Below are 24337 nucleotides of genomic sequence, written 5' to 3'. Positions count from 1 at the left end.
CCATGTTGGTTGTTGTTTTTTTAGTATTTTCTTTTGCTGGTCCCAGTAATGTTCTGGAGGAGAGCCAATAAATAGAGGCTTAATCCAGGCAAGACTGGGACTCTTCTGCTGGGTCCTTCCTCTGTCTGGATATGGTAGGTGCAACTCATTCTGGATGGGAGTCACACTCCCCCTGAAGCAGTTGCACAGCTTGGAGGGACTCCTGGATCCACCTTAAGAACATTAGAAGCGCCATATTGAATCAGACCAAGGGTTTATCTAGTCCAGCTGTCCCTGGTTGACAGCCAACCATCTGTCGACCAGGGACTCACAAGCAGAACATGAATGCAACAGCACCCGCCCACCCATGTTCCCCAGCAACTGGCTTATATAGGCTTACTGCCTCTGATACTGGAGGGAGCACATAGCCATCAGGACTAGTAGCCATTGATAGCCTTCTCCACCAGGAATTTATCCAACCACCTTTTAAAGCCATCCAAATTGGTTGCCATCACTACACCTTGTGGCAGTAAATTCCGTAGTTTAACTATGCACTGTATGAACAAGTTTTGTTGCTCAAACAAGGATTACGCTATTGGAGAGAATGAATATATGAAACTCTATAGGCTATGCTTTGACTTAGGTTGACTTCTGGAATAACCTTTTTTATATAGGGAGAATAATTTGTGTTCAAGCAGAATAGAGTTGGATACAATGTTAATACTTGTCTACATGGTTTGGGTGTTTTCTTCTTGGGGTTTAAAATGTCCTCTCACACACAGATTTCCAGAAATTTTGCCAAAAGTAGAAAGCCACTACTGAAAGAAAGGTAGCAAGATACAATGCCACACTCTAGCACTTTATAAAACAAGGAAAAGATTATTAAACAACTCACTGGAAAATTGATTTCCTTTTTTGGGAAATCCTGTCCCCTTCAAAGAATGTTTATTTGTTGTTTGTCGGTAGAGGATATTTGGGTATTATTAAGTTCTTCAAATCTGGAATTTAAAATTGTATACATGCAAGTAACACAGCACAAAACATGCATGTTTTAAGTCCAGCCCCAAAAGCAATGCATGCTTTCATTATGCAATAAGAACTGGTTGTTTATAGTTAAGACACCCACTGGAAAAAAGCCAAAAGCCTATAGTGCTATTCCTCAGGAAAATTTAAGCAGCTGTGGTAATGTAATTTAAAACCTCTGAAAAGTGTGCTGCACTGCTTTTGCTACTTTAGCATACCATGAGTGCTGGGTGCCGTCAGTCCTCTAAAGGATCGCCTTCCCCACCGTATGAAAAAGAAAACCGAAATGCAAACCTGGAGGCAGCCTGAAATATCCAAATAGATGAGTTTGTGACATCCTCTTCCAGAGCCGAGGTACTGTAAACCTTTGTCTGTGAATTTTCTGCAATAAGCTAAACTTAAATATTGTAAGTTGGAGAAGCCCCTGTACCCGATAAAAAAGAAGGGGGGGGGAAGCAGTTACTATAAATGCATGTACAGATTTCTGATGCAATTTGATACTGTAGCTTTCTAATAACATGGGTGGATGCTGGAGTATAACGGGAGCTTTATCTTTAACTGGATACAAAAGACTTTGTGCTTCACTTTTCCCGGTTGTATGAACTTTATACTGCTTCATAATGTCCCTGAAAACTGGAATCCTAGATACACCTACCTGGGAGTAAGTCCCATTGCACCCAGTGTGGCTTACTTCTGAGTAGACATTTATAGGATTGCAATGTTAGGTCTAATAAATATATTTTAACTTTTTTTTGGGGGGGGGGGCTTGGTTGTAAATCTAAATACTTATGCACTACATTGGAAATACATGAAATCTCAAAAAAAAATTAAAGACAAAGTTGCAACATTAGCTTCACAAGTTGTATGTGTTCAAAATGAAAACTAGAACTCAATCAAAGAACATTAAAAGCTTTCAGAAAATTAAACTAACTGTTAAACTGTGCCTGGTCATGTCACTGTTTCCATTAAGGCTTGAAACAGCAATTTTAACAAAAGCAAAACTACAAAGTAGCAACGCTCACAGATAAAAGTCTAAAGCTGCAATATCTGTGCACAGCTACTTGGAAGTAAGCCCCATTGAGCCTAGTGAGATTTACTTCTGAGTAAAGATACACAGGATTGCATTGCATGACATCGGTAGGAAAGACTTATTTATGTATATCCAATGATAGACAAAGAAAGTGGTTGCACAATACACATGGCAACTGTATATTCTGAAACTATACATCTGCTTCCATTTATTTTTGCAACGCAAATGTAGGAATTATCATACTGAAGACTATTGATTTTATGTAATTATATCATAGTTGAAATAAATAAGTAATGTAACCCACATTACCAGAAATGACAGCTTGCAGGAAAAAAAATACAACATATCATTAGGAGTAGAGACATCATGCTGTGCAAAAGTTTAGTTTAGGAAAACATTTTAAGGCAATTTCACTAGTCATCAAAAACAATTGTAGGATTGGGAACACCCACAATGATGAAAGCATGACATCATGGCCACTATTTGTAAGGTTTATGTTTGGATTCTCAATTGATGAGAGAGAGAGAGAGAGGGAGAGAGAGAGAGAGAGAGAAAGAATAAAATGTGCAAATAAATTGGGATAAATTTAAATAATGTGGAAAGTAATATACACACAGCATGCCTTTGTTTTCATATCAAGAAAAAAAGGAAATAAAACATGCAGACAAGCTTTTATGTGAGAACGTAAGGCCTATGGTTTTCATTTTCTTCTACATTATCATGATCAGATTTAGTTTTGAGGTCACAACCTGTGGTTTATATTCATTGTACATACACTAATATTGCTGAACAGCATTATTATTCAATAAAAGCCTAAGAAAGACATCTTAACTGGAAAGATTTCCAATTAAAGGCTACAATGTCAAGCACATATACTAGGATGGTAAGTCCCAGTGAATTCACCGCAACTTACTTTTGAGTAAATATGCACAGGACTGGGTTTGCATGCTTTGTTTGGAGTTGTCTCCATGGTAGCCTGGCTATGACAATGGCTGCGTTCACTCATCACTTTAAGCAAGCGATGTACAACCTTTTTGACTCTAAGGGCTGGATTGGATGGTGCTAAGTGCTGCACATATGTGCGTGTGCATGCATATACACAGTTAACCCCTTGTGTTCAATATGTAGAGACACAAGGGAAGGGTTTCTCTTGCTGGTGCTAGCAAGTAAAGTGTTTCCTTATCTTTGTTCATCGACAGATGCAGGGGGGTGTCTGGTGGGCTGCCAGAAATGACTTGGCAGTTTACATGCAGCTCACACATTTTACACCACAGCTTGAAGCAATGAGTGATGGTGTAATAGGCCAGAATGTACACAAGCATCATACTGTTACATGCAGTCTGTTCACTCCTACTTTGCCCCCTCCCTTCAGGTAACCAGGTAAACAAGTCAGGAAAAGGAGAACTTTGTGTGATGTTTGAACCCAGAATTGTGGTTTATTCCAGACAAGCCACGACTGAAAGCCAGGTTTAAACTACAATTTGTTGTTTGCTTATGAACATTGACTTTTTAATAGATCATTGGCATATCTTTGGTGGCATATCAAGCTTTCTTTTTCTTGGTATGTTTACCAATCAAGCAAAGAGAGGGGCTAAGGGGGAACAAATGGTATGCGTACACTAATATGCTGCTCATTCATATTTTGATATATTAAGCTACCGTTCATGGCTTAAAGTAACATTGGAACACAGTCAATGACAAACAACATCAAATGGTATCAGTTTTCATCACTACTAGGACATAGGAAAACATCATCTTCTTATAGTTCAGATGCTTTAGTTAGTCAACTTGTATTACAACTTAGCTTGTATTAGTCAATACTTAGCTTCCTATAATACTCCCATTTTTTTCTTTTATTTCCATTGTGTAGCCTGTAGTGGGATTTATTCATACGTTTTTCTGGTAAACCTAAGGTGCTTACTTATTTGTTTATAATGTTTTTATATAAACAATCAGAAGTCCCAAATCTATGGTTGAACTAAAATGGCTTTTGTAAAATATTTTACACCAAATTTCTATCCCATTCTATTTTTTAGTAGTCTTTTGAGCCATTTGTTTTCTTGAAAGGGTACTGTGGAGGTGGCATGTGCCACCATATGTCATATATTCAGGTTCCCTGCACCCTCTTTTCAGGTGACAGTGCTCTATTGTGAGCCTCTTTGTAGCGCTGACTGGCTGTAGATTCAGAACCATTTTTCACTTGAATCTTTCTACTAAGAGTGACACTGACATGCAGCCAATCTGAATGAAGGCAAAAGAAAGTTCAGAGTGAGAGTGGGGGCATGTCTAGACCTCCCAGCTTTCCAGGAGGGAGGGGGAGGATCTCATGGTATTATGCTCATGAGATCCTCCCCCTCAGTCTACATGCGGCACGTGACGTCCCGGGAGGACGTAGGACGTTGCGCCCACTTTTTTTTTTTTTTGGAAGATGAGCGCTCAAGCGCAAAAGTAAGTGGGTTTTTTTTAAAAAAAAATCTTCCCACTCTCTCCACCCCACCCCAATGGGCACGGAGCTCCTGAGGAGCTATATGCCCCATGCTCGGTTTCTCATGTTTACTCATAAAGAACCGGGACAAACTGGGACAGCCAGCCACATGTCCCGCAGTCTCAGGACAAGCCCGAGACCGCAGGAAAACCCAGGATTAAAGGGTATGCCAATATCCTGGGGAAAGGGAGGGATCATCCCTCCCTGGTCCCAGGATCCCCTGTGCATCATGTGGATGCACAGGAATGATCCCAGGGCGATCCCTGGAATATCGGCAGGTCTTTTTATATTATATTTTGTATTCGTGTTTTTAAATTGTTGGTTGTTTTTATGTTCTTCATGGTTTTAATTTTTGTGAACCACCCAGAGAGCTTCAGCTATTGGGCGGTATAAAAATGTAATAAATAAATAAATAGACATGCCCTATGTCTATCCAAGACATATAGCCCTCACCCTGAATCGGATTGGCTGAATAACCATATCTGATTACAATGATTATTACAAATGGCTGTTTGTAAAACAAAATGGTTCAGAAGCTGTGGTTGACTGGAGCTGCCAATAGCAGCAAACTGGTTCAAAAATAAGTTTTATTAAGGGGGGAGGTCTTATTTTTAAGCCTGAGCTGTTTGCTGCTTTTTGTTTTGTTTTTGTGGTTACAAGAAGACAATGTAATTGGGATGATATAGTTTGACAAGTAATAGAATTATTCCAGACTTTGAATAGAAAAACCAGAAAAGTAGAATGCTATGTTATGATGGGCATAAATCACTCACATTGATACATTAGTGCCAAGATTGTAAGATGAGACAGTAAAGAGGATATAGCTATTTACATGGTATCATGCTTTTGTGAAGGCAAAAGCTGGTGATAACAAGAGAGTGAGAAAAGATCTTGTTGGGCATTAGAAAATGGAATAATGCTATAAAAGTGCGCAGGCTTTTAGAATTGATTGTGTCTTAGGGCAAGAATTATTTCAGTGGAAAGCTACTGATTTAGCAAGCTAGCTGTATAACATTCTTCATGTAGGCTAAGCGCATTGTGAACAGCTGAGGTGCATAATTATGAACAGCAGAGATTGGAGATTATATTGGTGGCGAACAGGAAAGCCCTGAGGACCAAGCTGAGTCTCTTGGGCCCCTTCTTGATGATGGCAGATTGGTGCTGCGAGCCCTCAAAACCTCACACTTGCACTCCTGTGGGTTGTCCCCAAGCTAAGGAGCGAGTGCGGGGTTTGCATCTGAAGGAGCGTGCTGTGCACCACCACGCCTGTGCCGCTGTGCCTGGGCACCGCCACACAACTGCGCGTCACTGCATGGGCACCGCGGCACGTCCAAGTGTCCCCCTCATTTTTAAAAAAGCTTTTAAAACTTTTTTTTTTACCTTTACACGCTTCTCTGGCATGGGCGTACTTCTGCCCACACCAAAGAAGTGCAGAGGCATTCCAGCAGCCATTTGGCTCTCTGGCCCACCCCCTCCCAATCACAAGTGCACCATAAATACCTCATGTTGGAAAAGCTCTTGGTTACCTCTAGAAAGGCGTTTCTTAAATTACCTGTGCATATCTTAGGTAGCACCACACTTTTAAAATATCCCTTGATAAATGTTGTTACTCACTAAGTCTTTAGTGTTAGTATTTCTTCCCAGATATATTCAATCCTTGTGAATGGTAGAAACTACTTCTGATTAATTAGCTTGAGCATTATTAAGCAAAGGCTGTTCTACTCCATTTATTTTCCTATGTTGTGGTATCAAATATAATCAGGTATGCTTTATATATTTTTTGTAAATAGTTGAACACTAACTCAAACATGTACAGTCACAGAAGCATTTAAATTTTTGTTTATGAAGCAAGTGAATGTCAGGTGGAACTAGACACTGGAAGAGCTGGCAAGCAGAGCGAGGGCAGGTATAAGTAAGCAGAAGTTAGGCTGGGGATAAACTTGGGGAGGCACAAGCCACTATATGTATTCAAGAATTCACTGGATTGTCTTGGAAAAGTTGTTCTCAAGCTAAGTTGTTCTCAAACTAAGGAATTCCTTTCTTACATCCAACTGTTTGGATGTAACATATTGTTAAATGCTAAGTTACAGCATATTAGTAAAAGCAGCTTCTGCAAGCTTTGAGATGTTCTCAAACTACGTTCCCCATGGTAAAATGCGGCATCCTAATTAGTTACATACCAAACAGAATTACATGGATAAATGAGACATGGACAATAATGCACTTAATAAATTATTATTAGTTGTTTCCATATTAAAATTATGAAAATAGATAGATAGATAGATAGATAGATAATAGCTGAATTTACAAGGATGGAATCTAATAAAATTCTCAAGGACGGATATACTGCAACTCATTCTTATACAGACATACTTAATTCAAATATTCTTATAACATTTTTTTACCTTGACAGAAGTCTTAGTGTCCCATTTGTAACATCTGTGTGGGATAAGTTTAAGTAAAGGAGAGCTGGACAACCTTCTGATACAAGTCTCATTAATTCATCCTATTCAATATGGAAAACCATAAATTGAATTGGTTTCATTTTAAAAAGTAGAATATGACGGCTTTCAGAAGCATTTTAATTGCATCCCACACCAGATAGAAATCTTGTAATGTTAAATCTAAATATTGCATGCCCAATTCCATTACCTAAGTACTATCTAGCATAACCAAATTCTTGATAGAATACAACATGTAAATAAAACTAAAATTACTTAGGGCACAATCCTATGGGATGTACTCTGGCTACTTGTAAGCCTCTGAACTCAGAGGCTTACAAGTATCCTAGGCAGAGCGGGAGGTGCCTTGCCAGTGCACTGGCTATGAGGGGGAGAGTGAGGAGGCAGGGGGCAGGGTTTCCTGGCTCCGAGCTTAGAGCCTTGTCTAAGGGCCAGGAAACTGAACAATCCAATGTCTCTCCCCACCAACCCCATCACCAGATGCTGTCTAGGGGACATCATCTCTCTAAATGGAGGGCTGATCCAGACCTTGAAGCCTGGTCCCAGAGCAGATCGGGGGAGGTCCGGATCGGCCCAAAGCGATTTGGATCGATCTGAAGCTTCGGAGCCAAGTAAGTGGGGAGGGGAGCTTACCTGGCTCCCCCATCCGCTGTCACCGCGGTCCATGCGGCAACAGCGGCAGAGCCAGGTAAGTGGGGAAGGGGGCTTACCTGGCTCCGCTGCTGCTGCCGCAGTCCATGTGGCAACAGCAGCGGAGCAAGGTAAGGGGGGAGGGGGGCTCACCTGGCTCCATCGTGGTCCAGACCACGGCGTGTTTCTGGCCTGAAGCCTGGGCCACAGTTGAAGCCGCCCCCCAAACCGCAACGGAGCCAGGTAAGTGGGAGAGGGGGGCTTACCTGGCTCTGCTGCTGCAGTCCGTGCGGCGATGGTGGCAGAGCCAGGTAAAGGGGCAGGGGGAGGGGGGCTTACCTGGGTCCCAGGCAGCGACTTCAACTGAGGCCGCCGCGCAGATCACGATGGATGACAGAGCCAGGTAAGTGGGGGAGGGTACCCTCCCCCAGGTAAGTGGGGGAGGGGGCTTACCTGGCTCTGCTGCCCACTGCCGCCATGGTCTGTGGAGCCAGGTAAGGGGGAGGGGGCTTATTCGGCCCCCATTTTGTCCTCCCTTCCCCACTTACCTGCCTCTGCTGTCCGCCATGGAGGCTAGTAAGTGGGGAAGGGAGGAAAATGGGGGCCGAATATCGATTTGGACCTTCTGATCTTGCTCCAGATCCAGTTCCGGAGTGGGTCAGGGGAGGTCCGGATCGACCCGAACCGGCAGGCAGATGACATGATAATCCATGATGGGTTAAATAAATCATGATGGTTTATTTAATTCATCATGGCTTATCACTTTATCTATCAGTATTTTTAAAATCCACGAGTATTTTTAAATTCGACAGATTTCCACAGATCTGTCGAAAATAAGCCATTCTGATAACCAAAATTCTGCAGAGTGGGTTATTTAACCCACAGTCGGTATCATGTCGTTTGCTGGGGAACAATGGGATAATTTGCTTGCCTATACAGTAGTGCAGCAGGAGTGGTTCAGGTCACTGCCGCTGCTCTATTCTTCATGGGCATTCTCCGTGTAATGGAAAGAATCCTACTTTGAGAATAGCCCAAAACAGCTACTGCAGTAGTGTCAATGAGTAAAATGCGCCACTGCGTTTTAGTGAATGAATGAAATAGCACTACTGCGGCATTGGGAACAGCTACTGCACCCTTGGGCAGGAGGCTTAAATGGGCTCAAACACCACAAGGGAAGATGGGACACCAGCACACTTGGGTGGGAGAACTGCAGTGCGACGGGCTGGGGGGATAAGTCAAATCACAGACAGTGGCTTAATGAGCTATGCACACTAGCTTATTAGTCCATTCATGTGGAGGGGCATCATGGACTATTTAAAAAATAAGCTACTGTGTGTTGCTTATTAAATCATCATCAATTAAAGTGTCATCGAAACCTTGAAGTAAACAGGATCATAGTATCACAGCTTAAGAATCCTTCTGGCATAAAGAAACAGGTTATCCCAGAAAGCCATTCTCATGTTACTAAATGCATTAAAACTCCCAGGACTGCTCACTTCCTCAGTATGATCAATTTATTACTGAGAGAGCCATCAGGCTACCTCTATGTACTGGCTGGGTGACAGGCTGTTCCAAGTATTTGCCAAACCATAAATGTAACTACCTGACACCATTCCTGCAAACAATACCACAACATTACATTTTGATGAAGAAATTGAATATGAGTAATCCTAAATTGACCCTAACATCTAATTCTATTAATCTTTGTCCCTTTCTCCAAAAATTTGAAATTTTATAGGATGTGAACCACTGAAAAAGCAAATGACAAGTCCCTCGCTTTAAGAAATACAAAACTTTCCCGCTCCCCATTAAAATTACATTGCATTGTGAAATGGTCTGAAGTTGACTCTCAAATGTAGAATGTTCTCCAATATACTTTCTTGCAGAACAGGAAGTTGTTTTAATTGGGTGCATCCAAAGCAGGACTTGTGCAAGACCACTCTTGAAAGAGAATCCCCCAAACCCTATCCTGGGATGTAGGAAGAGGGTTGTTGTGGGAACTTTGCTTGCATAATCTGCCTCTAATCCATTCCCACTAGGTAAGGATTTTCAGGGAGCATGAGGGAAGAGGGCAGGAAATTCCCCTTGCTTTCTTGCAAGACCACTGTTTGGATGTAACCTATTGTTAAATGTTAACTTATAGCATACTAGTAAAAGCTGCTTCTGCAAGCATTGAGATGTTCCTGGCTACCTAACAGAACACCCCACACACACCTTTTATAATTAGAAGAAGCTGCTTTAAAACTGTGAAGGATTAATTGATACATCGCTTCATTCCTTCACATATATGACTTAGCATGATCTCTACAATTACATGGTACAACGTATGGGATAAACAAACTCTGGAGGGAATTGTTTTTGCCTTTTTTAAAAATTGGAAACACTACCACAACATTCTTTTAGGGCCAAACTGTAACAGTTCTCTGTTTAAATATGACATTTATAGAGGGGGTGAAAGCCCTACAAAAAGGCTGCATCGGTGAGGACTGCTGAACCCTGCCTCTGCCTGTCATTTATCTCCCTGTAGCTTATCTTCCCATGTGCTTTTTCATTTAGCCAACACCACTCCTAGTATGGAAATGTGATTAATGGGGGAAATGTCCAGGAAAGGAAACTGCAGGGCAGTAAGCCATGGACAGTACTGCCTTCCTCACAAACATTTGCTGTTAAAATCAGGTTCACACTCCCTTTCTTGGTAATTGGGCAATTTCGTGTTTAAACATGCATAATTGCCACTGCCATGTTTAGGTTGGTTCTCAGTTATTTGGATATATATATAATCAAGTTTTCTTTTCTTCCACGTATACAAATCTGATTGCCTTCCACTGGACTGTCATCATATTTGGCAGTAGTACTCGTGGAAATGGCCAATAGAGAACACCCAAGACATATTGAAGAAACACAAAAGGTTGTATGTCATTTATTCCAACTGGTGATGTAGGCTTAGTCAGGGGAAACAGTGAGGTCAGATCAGGCAAGCATAAAACCAGAGTGTGCTGATTTAGGAATGTTTGTAGAAAACAACTTATATATTTGATTTCAGTTGAACCATTTTAATAACTTCTATTTGTAGTTATTCTCTCAAAGAATACATACTCTTTGATTCATATAAACATGAAAAGATGATGATTTCACTATATAAAACTGATTATGGGTTAGAACATTGAGTATATATAGGGACTTCATGTCTATTTTCTATGTAGAATGCAGAAAGAAAAATTGTTTAGATTGGAAAATAAGGTCTTTTCTTCTATTGGCTTATAAATAGACAAAATCATCTTTTGGAGCACCACACATACATAATCTTTGCTGCAGATCCACTTGATATAGATCCTGGTTAAAAGCACTGTTGGGGTAGACTGAAGCTGGGGATTTAGGGATTTATAAAGACCCTCCTTGATTGCAAACTATGGAAGTCAGCTGGTTTCTAAATCCAAAGTATTTGTTTAAATAATGTTTTGACTACTGTGTTTTCTGTAGAAATGGGGGGAAAAAACAGAAGTACAGTTTACTACTTCTGAAGGTGGCTCACGTTTGTAAACATTTAAAATTAATACTTACATTTAACCCTTGACATTCAGAGACATTTAACTCTTGCAAATTCTTACATTGACCTAAAATAAATTTAACAAGAAATCAATAGCTTGAATAACTTGAAAATCACAATAGGTATAATACTTACTATTTTTCATTAACATCAATCCCAATTGATAATGCAAGGGAAAATCATGATATAAAGGAGAATTATTGAAAAGTCTTGAAAAAAAATTTCAGCCAAATAGAGGATATTATTTTTATTTATTTATTTATTTATTTATTACATTTTTATACCGCCCAATAGCCGAAGCTCTCTGGGCGGTTCACAAAAATTACATTATAAACAAGGTCTATCTTAGGCTGCCATTCTAAACACACATGTGGGAGCAAGCCCCACTGAACATACCGGGACTTATGCTGTTAGTTATGCTGTTAGATTGCACTGTTAGTAATTTAAGGGTTAATTGCTGTGGGTTGGATCAAGACTTCTTCATGCTTGGAACAGACCATTAAAAACAGCAGGACATAAAGACTAACTTGTTCCAATGGTTTCAGTAGGTCTGTTCTAAGCATAGCTACATCTCAATCCAACCAATAGTGTACAGAATTTGAAATTCTGTATCACATAATAAAACCTGTGCATAGGACAGCAGATAAAACTTTTATTTCATTTCAGACAAAATAGTTTCTGCTTTTTAACAACCCTCACATCACCAATGACATGCAACTTCTCTGTTAACAACAATTCTCAAACTGAGAGACAGGCTTCCCTAGTGAGTCTTGGTCATGCTGCCAGCTGCAGGATGATTGGTCTCCTCTGACAGTTCTCAGGCTTGATGAGGTCAAGAAGAAGAATATCAGCCTATCAGTTAGTACATATAAGGCTATATCCCTCTATTTTTGTGTCTACCATCACTTCTAAGCATGGATTGGGCAATTGCAAGCTTTTTTTGGGGGGGGGTACTAAGATCACCCCTCTCCTGCAAGAAATTTCACCCATGCCATGGACATCTGTCTCAATGTCCTCTCTTTTTTCATTGATCCCTAGTCCCCAGGCTGAAAAGAAATGAGGATTCCTGGGCAAATATCTTTTCCCGGATCCTATGATTAAAAATGTATAGAATTGGATGAATAACCTTTTATCCCAGAAAGTATTGTCATGGAATATGATATTGTTTTGGAACTACAGGATAATGTGGTCAAGAAAATATTTAGAAACGGATGGTTAGATCTGAAGAAGTGAATTGATGGTAGGTTCATTTAATAGATGATGAACAAATTCATCCACAGAGATCCTTGTGTCAGGTCACTGCAGAGACATTTATATGACATCAGAAAGTTTCTTATGTGACCAAAGCATTTTGTACCTTCCTTTAAGAGGGAAGAATGCCGTTATTACCTCTACCAGAAGGTATTTTCAAGTTGCAATGTGCTGCATATATTATACTGAAAATGATTTTGATATACCATCAGTTTTAGTTTATTATATAATCTTCTACAGAAATAGCTTTCTAATATTCTGCTTTTGTTCCAACACAGATATTCCACATACCCCAGCTGTGCCTCCTTCATTCAGAACTACGCTAGTTTAGTTTAAGACTTCCAAACTCAGATTTCAAAGGAATACTCTGACTGTTCCAGCTGTCGTACAAAGTAATTGGGGCCAGCTGGATGACAGGATGCAAGTGGTTACGATTATAATACTACTTTTCTTTTGTAAAGCAGCTGACTGTAGGAAGACAAGAAATGGAAGTTCAAGGAACAAAGCAAATAATGGAAGGGCAAATGGCTTAAGAAAAGCATCCGGCACTGTTAAGCGTTATACACCTGGTCCCCCATGTGATGTATATACCTATCTTCATGACAAATACTTAGATTGTCAAGAAAGAAAACTGACATTTGTACTGTCTGATTGGCCTGAAGATTTAAAACACATGCTCCTAGCAAGAAACAGGATTCGAAAGCTGAAGAACAACATGTTTTCCAAGTACAAAAAATTAAAAAGCCTAGATTTACAACAGAATGAGATCTCAAAGATTGAGGACCAAGCATTTTTTGGTTTAAATAAATTAACTACACTTTTACTGCAGCACAATCAGCTTAAGGTTTTGTCTGAAGAAGTGTTTATTTACATGCCTCTTTTAAGTTATTTACGCCTGTATGATAATCCTTGGCATTGCAACTGTCAAACGGAAACTCTTATAACAATGCTGCAGCTTCCAAGAAACAGGAACTTGGGAAATTATGCTAAATGTGTACAACCAATAGAACTGAAAGGTCAAAAGCTCAAGCAGATTAAAGTTGAACAGATGTGCAATGAAGAGGAAAAACTGGACCCCCATGGTTTAGCAGTACCAAAACCCGATGTCTCCAGACCTGAATTTGATTCCTCTCTTTGCCACATTTATGTGTTTCCTGTACAAACACTGGACTGCAGAAGGAAAGGTTGGTAGAAGTCATTCATTTATTTTGACCTTTTAGGTGTGCAGTCATGATCATATCACAAGGTTGTAATTATAGACTTTCCCCTAAGAACTGAAAGGGCAGCATATATTTTTGTAAAAGGATTTATAGTGCTGCAGCATTTTACTATCCAACCATTAAGCATAACAAACAATATGCTATGATATAAAGTTATGTAATCCTGATGACATGACAGAAGTGTCCACATTTGGCAGGTGCACCAGGCATGGAGAGCCTTGGAGTAAGATGACAAGTACCCCTATGTTAAGGTTGAGACAGATAAATCGTATCCCATGATTCCCCAAGAAATTGGGGGTAGCAGATACTATGACATACTTAGAAAACAACTCAACGGATTGATCTGAAACTTGGCAGTCTTGGAGATGTACATTTGAGGCTGGTCCATACTGATTTTGAATGGCTAGTTCATAGGAGTTTAAAGGTGACTTCCAGCAATTTTTTTCATAGACTTTTCTAGGGTTGGACTTTGTGTCTGATTTCTCCATTTGTACTGTGTCTTTTGGGAATGCTTTTTTCTCTTAGGTTATGGGGGACATCTACTACATGCTTTGCCCTACTAGTTGTGTAATGTGTTTGTAATTTTTATTAAAAATGCAAATGTTTGGCCCATTTTAACCTATGGTGAGTGATGAGGTGTTGTCGCATATCCTCAGTAAGAACTTGTGTTGCCTAGCAACAACTTCAGAATGAACCAGTAAGTGGTTGACAGGCCTGGATTTATTTAGTAGTTCAGTTGGTTTAGAGCACTATTTCTCAAATGGTTGGACAGAGACCACAGGGAGTCTCAACCCACTTTTAGGTGGGCCTGAGTGCTGCAGATTACACAGAAGCAGCAGCAGGAGGGAAAGACAAGCTGCGTGGGAGATAGGTTACAAGTTAAGTGTGCCAGAAGTGGAAAAGAAATGACAGGAGATTAGCAAGAATATTTTGAGAGGTATTTGGGAGGATGAGGGAAACAATATAAAATAAAAAGTTCTCCACTTAGAGCCTATGGATCCACAAATTTTGCCTGGAATGGGGAGGCTGTGTCATGATACACACCCAATATGCTTCTGATAATCGTGGATGTGAAAGAAGCCATTGTGGCTTTTCCACCTGTCCCCACGCATGCCATGTGCATGACTGCAATTTCCATAATTACCCGCAATGCAGCATGGGTTGCTACATTGTCCAAACCCAGCAAGATGTGCAGGGGGGTGGTTTCTTGCCACAACCCATTGCTTTGTAGTAGGGAGGTGTGGGCGGCCATTCCAGCTTCGTCCCGTCTTCTCGCAAATAAACGCAAGGAGGTGGGAACGCCATGCCCATAGAGGGTGGGAGGGGGAAGCGGGAATGGTTTGTTTGTTTTTAAAAAACAACTTACTTTTTTGTTGGAGAGCTCGTGCGCTCATCTTCAGTATATATAAAAAAAGGCTGCACAACATCCCTCATTCCTTCCGGGATGTTGCGTGTGCGTCTGTCCAAAAGGGAGGATCTCGCAAGCAGAATATCGTGAGATCCTCCCCCCTCCCTCCTGGAATGTTGAGAGGTGTAGACATGCCCTAAGTGTAAGAATGGACACAATGGAGAGAGCAGTCAGCACAGTGCTGCTCACTGAGGTAGAACAATGTTGTGCACCAGATTTGGAGCAGCGTTGTAGCAATCACTTCCTTTGTGAAGACCCAGCTCTGTAATATGCAATCCATGAACAAAATTCCCTTAGAATATGTGAAGAATGGAATTTCCTCCTAAACCAGAACACTCTAGGAAGCAGATTTTCAGATCAGAGAGTGTCAGGTCCTTGCAAGATTCTGAGCTCCAAAACAGTTCCCCCCCCCCCCACTTATGATCATAAACACAATTTAAGAATAGAACATTTTGGCATTAAACTGTTTTGTTTCTCAGACCTTGTCATGGAATTTATTTATTTCCAAGTTCTATAGCCCCCTCCTCAAGTTTTATTTTTCTTCCCCCACTGAAGGTGACACTATGATGGAGATTTGGATTTCAATGAGAGTTTAGGAAGAGAAATACTTACTACTTATATAAAGTGTGTGCAATTGTTCAGAGTCCTTAATATATATTGCCCTACCTAAGACTTTTTTCTGAGTAGCCAATGACATGAACACTATTCAATATTATCACTGAGAGCTACTCTGCCCCAACCCAGTCCTTACATACGGCTTACTTTTGACTGTTTGCATATAATTTAGTTACAATGCAGTTCAGGAAAATATGAAATCCAAAGCTTGACTCCTCAAGAAGTCCTTTTAAGGACTCAAAAAGTCCTTAAAAATAAGATAATCTCTTTCTCTCCCTCTCTCTCTCTCGTTCTACACTATGGGGTATATTAACCTACTGCACAAGATGTTTCTTTTGGGATAACAAACCAATCCAAAATCCTGTGTGGAAAGTGTAAATGAGGAGTAAGGAGGAATAATTTGTGGCTATCCTGCACTGAGCAAGGGGGTGGAGTAGACCACCTTCAAGGCATTGGTTGGCAGTTAGGCCCTTGTTACATAGAACTGTAGCTTCAGTTTCACGACAATTTCAGTTGCATAGACCCCATGTGTCTGTTCTGGTGAACAGGCAAATCTGGGACTTATGCCCATCACTCTGCCACTGAGTGTCATCCAGCTCCAAGGTAGTGGTGAAGCTGGAACTAACCACAGCAGAGGATACCATGCCATACTGTCTGGCCCTTAACAACTCCAATTTCCTGGTATTTGGAGCTCGAGGGAAGATAAAACACCATTATAGTATTTTATATATTTTTGTGAACTGCTAAGAGATTGTAGAATATTAAGTGATATAAAAGTAATATTAATAAAATAAAGTAGTAGCTCTTTATTTCCAGTCCACAGAACATAAAAACATACAATTCCGGTACCAAAAACCTGAGTCGGAATTGAAATGTACACTCTGTTAATACAATAACATTATTAAATTTAACAAGATTAGAAACAAGGACTGTAAAAGAATCAAACTGAAAATGACTCAGCCTCACTTAATATCTGTGACCTTGTTCTAACAGCTGCAGCAAGGAACTTGGCTGTGTTTTCAGTGACCATGTTGCCATAAGTATAGAGATATAAAACTTGTCAGAGCTTACTGAATATAAACAAAGCACAAGGGAAATAAAACAAGCCCTCATATCCCTATCGAAATTGCAATATAGAGGGGTTGCGTTTGTGTTTCTTTTGCATCGCTACTAGATGGGCAGACTGAAGTACCTGGGTAAATCTTTAAATCAGCCTTCCATGACAGCTTATTCCATGGCAAAGGGTTCAACCTGACCATGGAAAAGAATCTTTAGTATTTGGAAAGATTTAATGTTGCCAAATACTTTACAGGCTGCAAATGTTTAAATAAAAAAGTGTGTTAGCACAAATTCAAAAATGAATTTGAAACACACACTGTCTTTGCATTTGGCATCATTTTAGCACTGTGTTTATTTCTTCTGATCTATTATTCTTTTATATTTTATATTACCTCTTTTATATTTTTAGATTATTCATTTTAGTTTGCTTTATCCTTTATTTGAACTGTGCATCTGCCTTAAATGCTAAAAAGCCCCAACAATGCATGTGAATACATGGTAAACTATGCTAGTATAGGGGCAATTGGAGTAGGGATTGGGTCCAGCACCTCTGCAGATGCACCCCAAGAAGCCATAGGAACTGATTCTGAGTCAGACAGGGAGGTGAAGGTGGAAGGAGTTGTCAAGGCATGAAGGTTGTAGAAGGGGGGATGGTGAAAATAACAGCGACAGAGAAGGTGAAGCCCACCAGTCTATCATTTGGATTATAGCCAGGCTGGGCCCTCCCCTGAACTTGTGGGAACACGGGCTCCTAAGGGAGAGGAGGAGGGGGTGGGAATAAGAGACCCAAGGGTTGGATGTCAGATGAGAAGGCAGGAACAACATCAGGTCATGAGGGAATCCAAAGGACTTGCAGCAAGGAAGGTGACCCTGTGGAAAGACCCACCTTGATTTGGTGGACTTAGTAGGACACTCAGTCTGAGAGGAAGGGTCTGTAATAGCCAGCGGTAGTAGCAATTCTCACTCATAGTGCTGTAACCCAGGTGATTACCTGAATTGTGCCGTATTACGAAAAGCCTGCTAGGAAAACTTGTTGTCAATTGTTGTATAAGGATGCTGTCTGTGGCTTGAAGTAAGGCCTGTTTGTTTGCAATTTGCATAATAAAAGTAATTGACTGGAAACATAGCTTGACTACAAATGAAGGCAAGAGGCCAGGCATCTGGCAGATAGGGGAGGGTAGAGAGATTATCATGTCAATATATATTTCTTTTTTTCTTCCTCAAGAGTTAAAGAAAGTTCCTGGTAATATACCTTCAGATGTAGTTAAACTCGATCTTTCTAACAATAAAATCAAGCAGCTACGACCCAAGGAGTTTGAAGACATTAATGAACTGAAGGCATTAAACCTCAGTAGTAATGGAATAGTTCACATAGACCCAGGTAAGCAAACTTTCTCATCATAAAGGAGTATTATCTAACATTATCATTGTTTTTCATACTAGGCTTTGCAAAATGTGGCCCATTTCCTCAAAATGTAATTTTTAAAATATGATGAAATAAGTCACAGATACAAATTGCACGCCTGCCAACTTTATTATTTTCCTGTATGCCAGTTCTGATTTATGAGGAGCATAAATACGCACATTAATCAGATTATTTTAATCTTCATTCTGGGGCTGGTACATAGGATTCACAATAGTGTACAGAGCAATCTGATTGGCCACTGACTGCTTCCTGTAGGTCACTGTTATGACAAATTCCATATAGACCAGGATCCAAAGAACTGTGTCAAAATCCTACTGGGCACAGGCAAGTTCTTGGGCATACCTAAACTAGCTCTTTGGGACCAACCATTGTGTTTAGAATCAGGGTGGCAATGTTTTTTTTTTTTCTTTAATATTAAAATTATTCTAAAGAAAAAAATTCCAAACTGTATTAAAGCATGATGATTCTTTTACTGTATAACTGGGTGGGCAGAAAATATATCTCCAGATGCATTATTAAAGACAAAATTAGTAAGCATATAGAAGGGCATGTCCTGCTGAAGAAGAATGAACACAGCTTCCGCAAAGGCAAGTCCTGCCTCACTAATCTTCTAGAATTCTTTGAGAGTGTCAACAAACATGTAGACAGGGGTGATCCGGTGGACATTGTTTACTTGGACTTCCAAAAGGCTTTTGATAAAGTCCCTCACCAAAGACTCCTGAACAAACTTAGCAGTCATGGAATAAGAGGAGAGTTCCTCTTATGAAAGAGTAACTGGTTAAAGGATAAGAACCAGAGAGTAAGAATAAATGGTCAGTTCTCCCGATGGAGGGAAGTAAATAGTGGGGTCCCACAGGGATCGGTATTGGGACCAATTATTTTCAACTTGTTCATAAATGATCTGGAATTAGGCGTGAGCAGTGAAGTGGCCAAGTTTGCCAATGACAACAAATTAATTAAGGTTGTTAAAACACAAAGGGATTGTGAAGAACTCCAAAGGGATCTCTCCAAGCTGGGACAGTGGGCATCCAAATGGCAGATGTGGTTCAATGTAAGCATTATATGCTTTTAGACGCCAGGTGAAGACCTTTTTATTCTCCCAACATTTTAACAATCTATAAATTTTAAATAACATGGTTTTAAATTTGTAATTTTGCATTGCTGCTGTTTTTATCTGGTTGAGTTTTTATATTGTATTTTATATTATGGTTTTATACTGTTGTTTTATACTTTGAATGGTTTTAATTTTTGTGAACCGCCCAGAGAGCTCCGGCTATTGGGCAGTATAGAAATGTAATAAATAAATAAATAAATAAATAAGCAAGTGTAAGGTGATGCACACTGGGGCAAACAAACCCTCACAACTTCAAGTTTAGCCTGATGGGATCTGAGCTGGCAGTGACCAAACAAGAAAGAGTTCTTGTAGTTGTGGTGGACAGCTTGATGAAAATGTCAACCCAGTGTGTGGCAGCTGTAAGGAAGGCAAACTCCATGTTAAGCATTATAAGAAAAGGAATTGAGAATAAAACTGCTAGTATCATACTGCCTTTATAAAAATGTATGATGCAGCCACACTTAGAACACTGTGTACAGTTTTGGTCACCACACTTAAAAATATATATTATAGACCTGGAAAAAGTGCAGAAAATGGCAACTATAATGATTAAGGGGCTGGAGCATCTCCCCTATGAGAGAAGCTGAATAGTTTAACTTGGAAAAAAGGAGTCTAAGGGAAGACATGACAGAGGTGTACAAAATTATGCAAGATGTGGAGAATGTGGATAGGGAGACATTTTTCTCCCTCTCTCAAAATACTAGAACCTAGGGTCATCCCATGAAGCTGACTGGTGGAAGATTCAGGACAAGTAAAAGCAAGTACTTCTTCACACAGTGCATAGTTAAATTATGGAATTCACTACCACAAGATGTAGTGATGGCCACCGATTTGGATGGCTTTAGAAAGGGGTTCTTATGTTTTAGACTTCAGCTCCTGGCTTCCCTGACCATTGGCCATGCTAGCATGGGCATCTGGGAGTTGAAGTCCAAAACTCTGGAGATATACTCCATTTTATCCAGCTTACATTCCTTATCATAAGGTACTCAATTTAAAAGCAGTCATTTTCTATACATTTCTATGTGATTATGATATCGAATTGTCAAGTTTGGTTTTGCCTTCTCCTTCGTACTGTTCACCTCAAGCTAGATAAAGCCTTCATTTACACATGCTAATGCATAGATTTGCTAAACAGATGACATATGATTCATGCTATATTTCAAAATAACTCCATATTTTAGTGTCAAGGGTAAGAAATAAATTTATTTATTTATTTATTTATTTATTACATTTTTATACCGCCCAATAGCCGAAGCTCTCTGGGCGGTTCACAAAAATTAAAACCACAGTAAAACACCCAACAGTTTAAAACACAATTACGAAATACAGTATAAAAAGCGCAACCAGGATAAAACCACATAGCAAAGTTGATATAGGATTAAAATACAGAGTTAAAACAGTAAAATTTAAATTTAAGTTAAAATTAAGTGTTAAAATACTGAGTGAATAAAAAGGTCTTCAGCTGGCGACGAAAGCAGTACAGTGTAGGCGCCAAGCGGACCTCTCTGGGGAGCTCGTTCCACAACCGGGGTGCCACAGCGGAGAAAGCCCTCCTCCTAGTAGCCACCTGCCTCACTTCCTTTGGCAGGGGCTCATGGAGAAGGCCCCCTGTAGATGATCTTAAGGTCCGGGTAGGTACATATGGGAGGAGGCGTTCCTTCAGATAACCTGGCCCCAAACCGTTTAGGGCTTTAAATGTTAATACCAGCACTTTGAATTGGGCCCGGACCTGGACTGGAAGCCAATGAAGTTGTAAAAGGACTGGCGTAATGTGATCTCGCCGGCCAGTCCCTGTTAATAACCTTGCTGCCCTGTTTTGCACCAGTTGAAGTTTCCGGACCGTTTTCAAAGGCAGCCCCACGTATAACGCATTGCAGTAATCCAAACGAGAGGTTATCAGAGCATGGATAACTGTAGCTAAGCTATCTCTGTCCAGATAAGGGCGCAGCTGGTATATCAGCCTGAGCTGATAAAAGGTGCTCTTTGCCACTGAGTTCACCTGTGCCTCAAGTGACAGTTCTGGATCGAAGAGCACCCCCAAACTATGGACCCGATCCTTTAGGGGGAGTGCAACCCCGTCCAGGACAGGGCAAACATCACCTCGCCGGACAGAAGAACCACCCGCTAACAGTACCTCCGTCTTGTCTGGATTGAGTTTCAGTTTATTAGCCCTCATCCAGTCCATTACCATGCCCAGACACTGGTTCAGAACAGCCACTGCCTCACCTGGGTTTGATGAAAAGGAAAGGTAGAGCTGGGTATCATCTGCATATTGATGACACCTCAGTCCACATCTCCGGATAACCTCCCCCAGCAGCTTCATGTATATGTTAAACAGCATAGGGGATAAGATAGAGCCCTGTGGAACCCCATGGCTTAGGTGCCACGGCACAGAGCAATAATCCCCCAGCACCACCTTCTGGAATCGGCCATCCAAGTAGGAGCGGAACCACTGCAACGCAGTGCCTCCAACTCCCAGCTCAGACAACCTATCCAGAAGGATACCATGGTCGATGGTATCGAAGGCCGCTGAGAGGTCCAGGAGAACCAACAGGGTCGCACTCCCCCGTCTCTCTCCCGACAGAGGTCATCCCACAGGGCGACCAAGGCAGTTTCCGTTCCAAAACCAGGCCTGAAGCCCGATTGAAATGGATCTAGATAATCCGTTTCATTCAAGAGTGCCTGGAGTTGTCCTGCAACCACCCGCTCAAGCACCTTGCCCAGGAAAGGGATATTAGCCACCGGCCTGTAGTTGTTAACATCCTCTGGGTCCAGATTAGGCTTCTTCAGGAGTGGTCTAATTACCGCCTCTTTTAAAGAGGCCGGCACCACTCCCTCTCTCAAGGAGGCATTTACAACCTCCTGGACCCAGCCGGCGATCCCCTCCTTATTTGATGTAATGAGCCATGAGGGGCAAGGGTCAAGCACAAAGGTGGTCGACCGGACTTGGCCAAGCACCTTGTCCAATCTTTTACCTTTTTAAAAATAACTTTGTCATACTTCTCTAATTTAAAATATACACTCATAAACAAGCCACATTTCAGTGATAAATACTTTGGCTTAATAAATGGAGACATGAACTGTACTTTGGCCATGCATTACCCAAGTCATTCATTAACTATCGTGTCCACTTTTGTCCAAACTGGATAACACATTACAAACAAGCCAGGATATTAAACCAACTTCAAACCATAGTTTAACACTGTTTGTTCTGAAGCTGGTAATCATACTTCCCAGTTTGGACAAATTGGAAAACATGTTTAATCAAGACCTCTTGGTTTGTTTTCAGTTTATGCAAAGGGAGGAATGAAGCAGCTACGTTCATGCTCAAAGGCTTGTTCATATTTAGCCTTATTATGCTGTGATAGTCATTATCTGAACCAGGACACAAGGACCTCATTGGTATCTATGGGCAATTCCTAGGTTGTTTAACCCATGAATTGCATGAACGAGCAGAGCATGCAAGCCATTTCTGCTTTTAATTAACAACCCAGGAACAACCCACTCTGTTCATGGGTTGTTTTGTGATATGTTATCCCAGAAACTCTGAGTTGTTTATGGGTTAAACAACCAAGAGTTAACCCATGGTTTATTTTTGTGTTAACTCTTGTTTAGTCCATGAACCACCCAGAGGATCTGAGTTCACACGTTTCCAATTTCACACAGGATGTTCCTGGATTGTTAATTAAATGTGGAAATGGCTCATGCACAGCTCGCACACTCTGCTCATCCCTGCAATTCCTGGGTTAAACAACGCAGGAATTGCCATTATGTGTGAACCAGGTCAAGGAATTTCATGTAATGTGTAATGGTATAATAAATTTCTCCAAGCAGCAGAGAAGGTACATACTTTATTTATCATTTCTATTGTTTTATTTATTTTTTTGGAATAGCTGCTTTTGTAGGACTCATCAACCTAGAAGAACTAGATTTATCAAACAACTCCCTGCACAATTTTGAATATGGAGTATTGGAACACTTGTACTTTTTGAAAATACTGTGGCTTAGACAAAACCCTTGGAGATGTGACTATAATATTCACTACCTTTTCTACTGGTTGAAACACCATTACAGTGTTCACTATAATGGCTTAGAATGTAAAACACCTGAGGAATACAAAGGCTGGCTTGTTGGAAAATATGTCAGAAGCTATTATGAAGAGTGTCCCAAAGACAAGCTCTCTGTTTTCCCGGAAACATTTGAACAGGATACAGAAGATGAAGAACGGGAAAAGCACGAATACCCAGTTCAAACAAAAAAGAAACATGGAGTAATTGTCACTGTAATAAGTTAACTTGTTCACAGCTACATTCAAGCTTTTAATATTTGTGTAAGAAAACAGGGTCGTTTGTATTTTTTGTTAAATGTGGTGTTTATTTGTAAGGGAGTATCTGCTAAAATAGTTTTTCAGTACTAATCACAATGACATCAATTATGTATTTCTTTATAAATCTACTATTTTTAATCAGTCTGAGAGTCATTTTTTCCATGTTTGTTAATCATGTGTACAACCTTAATTTACTGCAGCTAATTCATTTATGTGTAATTAACTGAATCTCTTTATAGAGTTAGGCTCAAGCCTCCTAAAGATGATCTCCTATATATGTTTACTCAGAAGTAAGCCTCACTATGTGCAATGGGACTTACAGCTAAGTGTACATAGGATTGCAGATATCCTGGTTAATCCTAAACATGTTTACTCAGAAGTAAGTCCTGCTGTGTTTCATGAAGCTTATTCCCAATCATTAGACGCATGGACAACTAGGTTTGTGATGGGCATGTAGACTACATAGTAAATTGCATGCTTTGTGTAAATGTTGCAGATATCATGCACCATCTAGATAGCTTTGTAGATACTGCTGGGATTGAGTCAGTGACCATGGTCCATGTTGGTACAACGATATGGGGAAATGTAGTTATGAGATCCTGGAAGGTAAATTTAAGTTGCTAGGTAGGAAGTTGAAATCCAGAACGACCAAGGTGGCTTTCCATGTGCAGGGCCAGCTAGCTAGGCAAAGCTGAGGAGTCTCAATGCATTGTATTGTGCACATGCACTAGGAAACAGAGTGTGGGGGGGAGAAAGGATGA

At 40.5% G+C, this 24337-nt stretch overlaps 2 protein-coding genes across 2 annotated transcripts in view; one reads left to right on the top strand and one right to left on the bottom strand.

Moving 5' to 3' along the window:
• The window catches only part of FBXL13 (F-box and leucine rich repeat protein 13), a 107367-nt gene that overhangs the window by 49062 nt on the left and 33968 nt on the right, over positions 1-24337 (bottom strand). Inside the window, exons 10-12 of the mRNA XM_063135016.1 lie at positions 11171-11223; positions 6923-7023; positions 1297-1426 (exon numbers count right to left, since the gene is read on the bottom strand). Coding sequence (XP_062991086.1) covers positions 1297-1426; positions 6923-7023; positions 11171-11223 — 284 coding nt within the window. The remainder of the gene's footprint in view (positions 1-1296; positions 1427-6922; positions 7024-11170; positions 11224-24337) is intronic.
• LRRC17 (leucine rich repeat containing 17) lies at positions 1149-23876 on the top strand. Its single transcript, XM_063134196.1, has 4 exons — positions 1149-1356; positions 12686-13591; positions 17935-18090; positions 23143-23876. Exons 2-4 carry the CDS (start codon positions 12826-12828, stop codon positions 23541-23543), a joined length of 1323 nt encoding a protein of 440 aa, XP_062990266.1. The 5' UTR covers positions 1149-1356; positions 12686-12825; the 3' UTR covers positions 23544-23876.

This window comes from Elgaria multicarinata, chromosome 9 (genome assembly GCF_023053635.1).
Source record: "Elgaria multicarinata webbii isolate HBS135686 ecotype San Diego chromosome 9, rElgMul1.1.pri, whole genome shotgun sequence".
NCBI lineage: Eukaryota > Metazoa > Chordata > Lepidosauria > Squamata > Anguidae > Elgaria > Elgaria multicarinata.
Note: the sequence above shows the minus strand (reverse complement) of the source record. Positions and strands in the feature narration are given on the sequence as shown.